The sequence below is a fragment of the Pinus tabuliformis genome, chromosome J (assembly GCF_031772625.1).
Source record: "Pinus tabuliformis cultivar Carrire ecotype Pingquan chromosome J, CPIR1, whole genome shotgun sequence".
Classification (NCBI taxonomy): Eukaryota; Viridiplantae; Streptophyta; class Pinopsida; order Pinales; family Pinaceae; genus Pinus; species Pinus tabuliformis.
The window spans coordinates 1402052112-1402062845 of NC_142295.1; the positions used below are offsets into that span (position 1 = coordinate 1402052112).

The 10734-nt window shown below is 35.2% G+C and overlaps 1 protein-coding gene across 1 annotated transcript; it reads right to left on the reverse strand.

Moving 5' to 3' along the window:
- Nucleotides 1-3305: 3305 nt before the first annotated feature.
- On the reverse strand, nt 3306-5657 carry LOC149232605 (flavonoid 3'-monooxygenase CYP75B137-like). The gene is made up of 2 exons (XM_089379454.1): nt 4674-5657; nt 3306-4220 (listed from the first exon to the last, which is right to left on the reverse strand). The coding sequence occupies exons 1-2, from the start codon at nt 5589-5591 to the stop codon at nt 3591-3593; spliced, it is 1548 nt and encodes a 515-aa protein (XP_089235580.1). The 5' UTR covers nt 5592-5657; the 3' UTR covers nt 3306-3590.
- Nucleotides 5658-10734: the final 5077 nt, after the last annotated feature.

Genomic DNA, 10734 nt, shown 5'->3' on the forward strand with positions numbered 1-10734 from the left:
GCACTTGGGCTTGGGGCTTGAATGTCCCTGAATGGCTGACTCTTGTAAGATGAGCAGACTGCGTTATTATGAAAAAGTCGCCTACTGCAGTTCCCATTGTGGACTCAAAACAGGTTCCATGCTCATACCATATTTGCTAAAACGAATACCAACGGTAGTCAATAAACTTTTCACAAGCGTTTCAGATGATTAGCAAGAGTGCTCCAAGCTTTTAACGAGTTTCGGATGATTACAAAGTTTGGTGTGGTCCATACGCTTTTGAAAAAGCGTGACCCCGACAATTGTCTGTTCCGACTGTCCACGAGGTCAGGGGATTTACCATGTCCATCCGTTTGTTCTGAAACTTCTGCTTTAACATTGATTAAAAAAAAAAAAAAGATATTGATTAATAAAAATAAATAGTACATGGATTGATGTCCGTTGATTTTTGGGAGTAATTTAAATTTTTCTTTCTTTTTCACTTACACATCTTCAATCCCACTTCATAAGATTTTAATCTTCAATCTCACTCCATGATATTTTAATTGACTAGATGGAGACTAAACTCCACATTCCATGAGATTTTATAATTGATTACGTGGAGATTATAAATTCCACACGAAACAAATTGATTTACATTTTTTGGATTTTGTGAACCATTTTATTTAAAAGGTTGTACAATTCATGAATAGGTTAGTTTTGTAATATGTTTTACAAAATAAATATTGTTTGAGAGAATTTTTTTGAAATGTGAAATTTTATATTTATAATTTATAAAATTTAAATGTTTTAATTTTTTTTCAAAATATTTAATTTATTTATATATCTAGAAACATATTTTAAATTAAAATTCATAACTGACATTAAAATTTAATTAAATAACTTACCAATTTTTAGTTATGATGTAATTACAAATTTTATCAAATTATATTTATTAATTATTCAAAACATAAATTTAAATGTATAAATAAACTCAATATTAAAAAAAAAATATTCAAATTCTATAAGCCAAATTTATATTTCAATTATTATTAAATTTGAAACCAAAACTATAAATAAAAAGGGTTGAACAATAATTACTATTTTTGTTTGGGAAAAAATTCATTTTTCTTTATCATAAAGGAACAGGCACAAAGACATGTGGTTGCATCAGCTGGTAATTACAAATGACTTAGTTTTCCTTGAATAATGTTATGCGTCAACCCGCTTTAGCAGATTGACTCATAAAATTAAGAAGAAATCTAAGTTGGAAAGCTTATAAAATCTCTCAATTTGACATAATATAAGTAATTTCTCTTTATCTTCTAGCTTTCAATAGTATATTGTTTATTGATCTTTTATCTTCTACCTCTAATGCAATTGCTAATATTAAAACATAAGAAACATCTATTACTATAATCATTTTATCAAAAAATTATATTTAACCTAATAAATTAATGTTATTATAATCATTTTATTACAACAATACCATAGCAAATTACTAGACAGTACTACATTAACCACTCTGGATAACATCTCACTTTTCAAACCGAAGGATAATAAACAGAAGGAAATGTAAATGTGGAAAATGTGAGAAATAGAATAAATCAGCAAAAACATGACCATCAAATGACTATTTCGTCTACTAACTCTTCCTCTCCCCGCTGTCACTCGAATTTGATCCATTTTCTTCCTAACATCCCTTTTCATACACATATTCACTATGCACAGTTATATAAAAACATAATAATTACCTCGCTCGTCTCTCGTATTTGATCCTCTTCCTACACAAATTCACTATACATTCACTTATATTAGAACATAATAATTTCATGTGAAGCGAAAAAAATATGAAGCACCAATTCTTCAGTCACTATTAGTATATATTATGTCACTCAGATCCTATGGAAGCAGCTGGCTTCTCATTTTGGTTTCTTTGTAATATCACATTTTTCTACTATGGATGCATATGAATGGTGGAGTTCACAGAAAATCACTTAGCGTCTCATTCTACTTATTGCCTTCTGGTTCATATGGAAATGGAGAAACAAAAAGATATTTCAAAACTGCAAGGAGGATTTTGGGCATATATTTGACAAGGTTATTCCCTATTATTTATCTATCCTCCCATACATTCCACAACAATTGAAGCATCACACTAGTGTTTCAGCCCCACAACAACATATCATTCCACGGGCTCACTTTGACGGTGCAACAAAAGATGGCAAATGTGCATGTGGCATTTACATTTGCATTTCAAATGACCTTCAATACTCCATTTTTTGGAACGGTGGCCTTGGAACCAACAACAAAGCTGAGGCCATGGCTCTACATGGTCTGCTCTTATTCTGCTCATTTTTGGATATCGGCCCAATCAATATCTTTGGTGACTCCAAAATCATCATAGAGCATGTTAATGGAAAACAATCTATAAAAAACGACAGTCTTTCTGGATGGCTGGGTAGGATTTCAACTCTATGGAAGCCTACACTATTCCCTATCACACATATAAAACGTTTGCAAAATGAGCTAGTGGACGAACTATCAAAGAAAGGTTTGCAGTCTCCATGTGGTATGTGGCATCTGAGCATCACTATAGAATCCAGCACATACTTCATTCAGCCTTTCTCCATGCTAGGTATATAGTGTCGACTTTAATCTGGTATGTTTCATGATCCCGTACATATATACAATTGTCTTATGGCCAGGTAGTACTTTATTTTTGTATGTATATATCTCTGCAACAGTCCTCATACTTGATCTAACAAAAAAAATGTATATACTGAAAAAATACTATCAATTTTGGAATGCCATACTACTTCCTTACTGACCGGAAACAATACTTTCCTCCCCATAATGTATAAGCTTCCTTTATATATAATATAAATACTATACAAGTTTTTCTTCTTAAAAAAAAATAAAATATGATGGTATCCCTAATTTAAAGCGTTTACAAATTAATGAGAAAATAATAAACTCAACTAATAAAAAATTGAACAATATTATTATAAATATTAAATCATAATAATAATTACCTGTGAAGCGAGAAAAATATAAAGCACCAATTGTTCAGTCATTATTAGTATATATTATGTTGTCCCTAGTTTAAAGCATTTACAAATTAATTGGGAAAATAATAAACTCAACTAATAAAAATTCGAACAATATTATTATTAAAAAAATCAAATAATTATAAGTGCCTTAGAATTCGAGAGAGTGCTAATCCATTTATACTATTCAAAAACTTCAATATTATCATTTTTCCAAATATTTATAAAAAAATTTACGGTTTGAACACATGTACTAGGTAGACAACGCTAGATAATGCTAATCCATTCAAAAAACCATTTAAAACCTCTCCAAAAATTTTATAAAAAAATCTACTTAGTCCATTTCCACGATTCAAAAAACTATTCAAAAACTCCAACATTATCATTTTTCCAAAAAAATTATAAAAAAGTCTACCGTCTGAACAAATGTCCTACAGATAACGCTATTGTGTTATAGCGACTGAAAGATAAACTACCCACCAAAATAAAATAAAAATTCAGCCTCAATTTTTCATTTTAGATAATTCAATCATGTACACTATGTAATCTAAACCACACTATCCTCTCGACAAATGGAGTCCACTACTTGTAGAGATGAATAGGGATACGAGCGGCGGGAATAACGAGCAGCGGCGCTGCCTTGCGCAGTGTGAGGCCAGAGGATTCTGCCATATCAAGCGCCTCGGGTGGCTGGCCGTTGGGGAGAGACAAGTCAAAGGAATGGAGTAAGGTAGCAAGTATGAGTTGAACCATGCGGATTCCCATGCTCATGCCCGCACAGATCCGTCTTCCTGCGCCGAACGGGATTATCTGGAAATCGCTCCCCCTGACGTCAACACTGCTACCAATAAACCTGTCGGGATCAAATTCCAGCGGCCTCTCCCACACGCCCGGGTCGCGCTGCATACCCCACGCGTTCACTATGACTCGAGAGTTCTTGGGTATGTAATACCCCTCTATGTCGCACGCCTCCACCGTCTTCCTAGGCAGCAGGAGGGGAACGGAGGGGTGCAGCCGTAACGTCTCCTTTACCACGGCCTGCAAGTACGGGAGGTTTGGGAGGTCTGACTCCTTCACATTTCTTTGCTCCCCTTTTACTGCCGACTCTATTTCTTCTTGGCATCTCTTCATGATGTTCGGGTGGCGTATCAGCTCTGCTATTGCCCATTCCACTGTATTCGAAGATGTGTCCGTTCCTGCATTGAACATGGTCTAAACAATATACATGTAACATAAGCTTCTGAAATTTGAAAATAAAAATAATATTAGACTCAAAAACTTTTCATTTTTAATCCTGCAAAACTTATAAACTCCACATTTTTGGGAAAGTTACAAATTCGAAAATCTTCAATAGGCTTTTGCAAGATCAGCATAGAGGGTTAAGTTGGATATTTTCTAACGTAGTTGTCTATAATGTTATTTTTTGGAAGCTTTTCCCGGTGGGTTTTTTGTCAAAATCTGGCAGCAATTTATTGGAATGGCAAGTTGATAGCTAGTTTCTGAATAATCAAAGAGTTCCAGGGGTTTTTCAGAGTGCTGAATCCAAATATATAGTTAAAAAACCATTTTAAATAATACAAATCAAAATTTAACCTCAATTTTTTCCGCTGTATTCCGTCACCAAAATTTTCAAAAAATCACATTATAGACAACTCCTTGACTCACCAGTACAAGGCCCTTAATATCATCAATCGTGAGCTTTCCCTCTTCGGAATCCGCATCATTTCTAAGAGGCAAAAGAATACTAAGAAAGTCGGCCTTCACTCCGTTGCACGATGCGGTTTGGTGCTCATTTATCATCTTACTTATGAACGCATCTAACCTTATATGCAGCTTTTTCATCTTAGTCCGTACGCCCTGCGGATCCATCCAAGCCAGAGTGGGCACGAAGTCGCCGATAATAAACTTACCGGCCAAATCCGTTTGCTCCATCACCAGCTGTCTGAACTCGCCGGCCCTACGCCCATGGAGATCGAACACGCGCTTGCTCAACATAGTCTGCCCGATGACGTTGGCAGTGCAGATGCTTAGAACTTCCCCGAGGTTCACGGCCTTCCCCTCTCGCTCATGTTCGAGAATAGACTTCACCAGCATCCCGACCTCTTCTTCACGCACGGGCCGTAGATCGTCCATGGCCTTGCCGCCAAAGAGATGAATGTTACAGATCTTTCGCATCATTCTCCAGCGGGGGCCGTAGGGAGCCCAGACGAGGCTGTGGGAGTCGTAGGCCATGTATTTGGCCGTAGAGTTGCATGGCCGGTTGGAGAAGTTGAGGTCGTTCGTTTTGAGGCACGCCTCCGCTATCTTTGGCGACGAGACGACCACAGTGTCGGTTGTCCCGAGCCTCAAATACATGATCGGACCGTATTGCTTCGATAGCTGATAGAGTGAGTGATGAGGCATGTTGCCCAGAAGTGGAAGGCTGCCGATCACAGGCCATCCAGACGGACCGGGGGGAAACCGTTTTCTCAGACTCCGTTTCACCACGCAGATAAAAGAAATCGCCAGGAGGATCAGACTCAGCGCTGAGCCGAGGTTCAGGCTCGGATTAGATCTCTGTAGCGAATCAAGCGATGAATCCATGGCTTCCTCCGCTTTAATTAAGCCGAAAGCGTTCTCTTTATGGCCTTTTATGTGCAGACTGCAAACCCTAGTTACCAAATTCGCTCGTATTGTAGAAAAAAAAATACCCTAGTTACCAAATTCGCTCGTATTGTAGAAAAAAAAATACGGATATTCGGCAATTAGATTCGTATTTCGAATTATTCGGTAAAATTCGATTCGGTGCGTACAGGATAAACTAATTTATCGTTCTGCCTTGGGAAAAGGAGATCGGTTCAGAGTTTATGGGATATCCACATGGGTAGAGGGGTGGCCCCTAAAGCTAAAAAAATTGAATTGTGAAATGAGCAAAAATTGCTTTAAAAAATAAATAATTGAATTGAGAAATGAGCAGAAATTGAGTTTTGAAATAAGAAAATGACAAATTAGATATGTAATTGAAATCTCACATGGTAGAGGGGTAATTAGATATGTAATTGAAATCTCACGTGGTAGAGGGGTAGCCGCTAAAGCTAAAAAAAAATTGAATTGTGAAATGAGAAAAAAAAAAAAAAAATCATGAAATGAGCACAAATTGAGTTGTGAAATGAGCAAATTACATATTAGATATGGAATTGAGTTGTGAAATGAGCAAATTACATATTAGATATGGAATTGAAATTTTAAATAGTATTTAATTTTTAAATATATATAATTAACAAATGAATTCTCATAGATTTTGAAATTAGGGAGTGATTTTAAAATTTTGAAAAGAGATAAGTTTTGGAGAGAGGAGTGTCTTTTTGGGTATTGTAATTTAAAAAATATTTATATATGTTAAATTAATAGAAATTATTTAAAGAAAACTAGCAAAAACAATCGTTGTTAAATAATTTTTTTTTATATTTCTTAATGTTTAAAATGTATACTGTTTAATTTTTTCAGAATTAAAATCTTTTCATTCAAATTTTTATCCTATCGTATTCAATTCGAATTCGAAGTGTTTTCTTTATAGTCTTTTATGTGAAAACCAACCCTTTTATTTGCAAACACTGTACACTGTTCAATGTTTTTTCACTATGGCCTTTTATGTGCAAACAATGTACACTCTTCACTGTGTTTTCTCTATGGCCTTTTAGGGGCAAACACTGTACATTATAGTGAATCACTAAGCTTCAATTTTTTGTATTGTAATTTTAAAATTGTTTATATTAATTAAAATTAATAAAAATTATTTAAACGTGAAAATTAATGGAAAAAAAACTAGTAAAACCAGTGATTGTTACATTAAAAAATTATATATTTATTAATGGTTAAAATGTACACTGTTTAATTTTTTTTCATTAATATTTTTGTAGTATCGTGTCCAATTCAAATTTGAACTTGGTAAGTAGTGTGCGAACACAGTTCACTGTGTTTCCTCTATCGCCTTTTATGTGCAAACCCTGTACACTGTAGCGAAGCTTTGATTTCATCCTCTTTCAACTTATTCAAATATAACGCGTATACATGGACCAAACCCTTCGGTACCAAACCCTTCACTTCTAAGACATTATATGACACGTACACGTGGACCAAACCCTTCGGTTCCAGGGCATTGCCGGCACATTGTTATTAAATTTCGGATGCATTTGCCTTTCATCTCATTTCATCTCATCCAGGGCAGCTTGGTTTTCCGCTTCGTTTGTCGTATTTCATGTATTGTTTCGGCTTTTTTTTTGCGTTTACGTGATTATAAGCATTTATGTTTAAAACTATTTTTATTTGGCTAAGAGCTTATGTTATTTTGATATAAGGAAATAAGGAAATATGTTATCGATCTAATAATTAGAGATATTTGGTATGAAATCTACTTTTTTATGGGTCATTAATATGTAATTTTAAGTGGTGTGCTTTTATATGAAGCATGGTGATTAGTCGCATCCATTCACAAATATTGTGTACTAATAGATATTGTCATTTATCAATTGCAATTGAGTTATGGTAGAATTTTCCATCTTGAAAGGAAAATTTGTGTATGAAATTAGTTTGAAAATTAGATAAAATGTATTTTGTGGTGGCTGTACATATTCAACATGGTCATTCAAATGTGCTTGGGAAACATGGTCTCTTTAACTCTTTCTTTGGTGAGAATAAACCCAATTATTCATTGACCTAGTGAATAAAACACGTTGGAATGGGTTTATGGCCTCGATTTCTATAACACGATCATTTGTTGCTTTATTTTATTATGTGGCATGGAGGTAGGATGGATGTTTCCATTTTCCAATGAATTTTCTTAGTGAGGGAATGCTAGGATGCTCCATTGATGATCGATGGAAAACTACAAGCTTCAATGTTGGATATTTGGAGGGGTGGAATATAATAGGTGTCATTTGTTTCTCATCCTTTCCTTCTATTCAAATTGTAGTTGAGGTAGTTGTAGCTCTCTACATTGTGCAAGAGCAACCCTTTGCTCTTTCTAATACAAATATTATCCTTTATTTTTCTAAATACATGTACAAGTGCCATATTCTCTTGCAACACAAGGATGCTAATGAAGTGTTTGACTTCATGTGTGACAAAGAAGTGTTCAACAAAATATCTATAAGAAGTACTTTTAATAAGATCTTCGTTCACCAAGTGTTTGATAAAATGCACAATATTAGGAAATTTCCTAGGGAAGCCTTAATACAAGAAGGCTTTTATGATTTAGGAAGTTTTCAAATCATGGTTACATTTCTAATAGGCAAATCATTACTCTTTTAGGTGAACTCCATCAATTATCTGATAGTTCTAAGATACAAATTGCAACACTCAATGTGAAACCTAATGAACTTAAAATGATTTATTTTTAAAGATAAACTCCTTGATGATCATGCTTACTATTTACCTGTAGCTTTTAGAAAGACTCATCTATAGCATGGGATTTACATTTGGATGGAGGACCAATGGGAAATGGAGTCACTTCATCCTCATACCTAGTGTCTTTGAAGGATGTGGCTAAAGGTAAATCATCTTCTTTAAATGCTCTAAATTCCCTTATATTTAGTCCATATATAATGGAGGAGTTGGAAGACATATTAGGTTGAGGGTTTTTTGTATAAATTAGGTTGTATATTTGCAAATGATCATGAAGTCTTAATCAAACTCAAAAGACGCAAACCCACTTTACTATTATGTAGACATTAATTCACAATTTAGAATAAATATTTCAGACATGCAAGAAGAGATAACACACATGCAACAAGTATTTTTATCTGGGGAAAGAAATCTGCTAAAAATATCAATGTTTGCTTGCATTAATTAAATGAATACAAACGTATTACAATTTCTTTGCTCAACTGAGCTCACCCTACAAGTGCACAACCTATCTCTCTACTCAATAAAGTCCTCTAACCCAGACTTAGTCAAATTTTGCCTCAGATTGAGCTCCTATTTCCTTGTGTTGTTCCTTGAGGAATTATCCCCTATTGTTTAAGAAATTCCTCTAATTGAATTTTGTAACTCCTTAGGTTGATCATCTCACTGCATGTAACACTTGTACACTGAAGACTAGTCTACAACTAATGTTACACTACCTTGGAATCTCCGCCTCAACTGGGTAACTCGAATTCTCTGCATGCACTATATATTTTGGATTGATTGATCAGTTAACTGGATAATCACTGAGCTTGACTGAAGTCCCACTACTTAACTAACCTTCCACTAGTTCCTCCAAAAATTGGAACTAGTTTAACTAAATACAACTTGAGATAACTGACCTTGATTGCTACAAATTAGTAATCACACATGAAAAATTGAACTCTAACTTCTCCAACTTGAATTTATTGAGTAAATTGGGTGATACAAGCCATGTCACACAAGTTAACATCATTCAAGTTATCTTTTGATATAGAAATTCATTTTTTCTCAATTTAATCAAGGCAAAATTAAATTGAGAATTTCTTGAGGCATTTTTCAACACTCCCTCTTAGAAAGAAAGTGATTATCAACCACCCCTATCTTGCACACGTGGAACTCAAAATTCCCTCTTGATAAGGCCTTTTTCTAAATGTCGGCATCTTCTTCCTCTGTCAGAATGTATTGCAACAACATTATCCGCCTCTGCACATGATCCCGTAAATGGTGATACCAGATATCTATATGCTTAGATTGATAGTGAAAACAATTTTTTTCAGAGAGCTTGATGCAACTCTAATTATCACAATTAGATCCATAAGCTGAGCAAACAATCCAACAAGTATCTTTCTCATCCAGATCACCTCAAATGTTTCTTGACTGGAATCCATGTCTTCTACTTTTTCTGAGCTGAGCACCATAGATATTTTCTTCTTGTTGTACCAGGAAATAATTGCATACCCAACACTAAAAATTACACCTGATGTTCTCTTTCGGTCTGATGGACTCTCCGTCAAATCTGCATCTGTGAAGCCACACAACTTCACTCCTTCTATTTTTTTGTACCATAGTCCAAACTAGGTAGTGCCTTTGAGGTACCGTAGAACATGCTTAGATGCTCTCCAAAATAATTTGCTTGGCCTAACCATAATTGGGCTTAGTTGGTTGAGTACATAGCACATATATGGTTGTGTGTTCATAAGATACATTAGTGAACCCACCAACTGTCAATAAATAGTAGCATCCACTTTCTCACCTGAAGTGGCATCCTCTTTCATCCAGTTGGTCACTAGAGGTGTCTCCATGGGTTTGAAACTATCCATTGGGAACGTCTGAGGTATCTTGTTGGCATACTTTCCATGAGATATCGTAACACTCTCCTCCAAAATATAGCCCAACAACCGGCCAAACAGGATTAACATGCGACGAGAGGCTATCGTGATTTGATTCAATCTCCTAGGTGACCTTATGGAAATGGAATCGATGGAAACACAACACACAGACCTCCCTCAAGTGCTTCAAGACCCCGAGGAACTAATCCACCACTCGAGGTGCCCAAACCCTAAGTTAACCTAGCATTTAGATGAATTAAACCCAAAGTCGCTCCCATGAAAAGGCATGCATGTGACTGTAACCCTATACTCGCTCTCACAGGATTGCCTACCAGCAACCAGAGACCCAATTTGTCAGTGTTATGTCAACGACTCTGGGATTTGAGCCACTTTTTTAGGCCCAGAGCCCAAGTCACTGCCAAGAATTGAACCATCTCTTCAAATCAGTAAAATAACATGGATATGAATGTAAT

Bases quoted from the DNA above. Each gene is read 5' to 3' on its own strand.
- LOC149232605 (XM_089379454.1), bottom strand. From the start codon at position 5,591: ATGGATTCATCGCTTGATTCGCTACAGAGATCTAATCCGAGCCTGAAC. The intron at 4,221-4,673 runs GTGAGTCAAGGA...TATATTGTTTAG, and splicing joins ATATTAAGGGCCTTGTACTG to ACCATGTTCAATGCAGGAAC.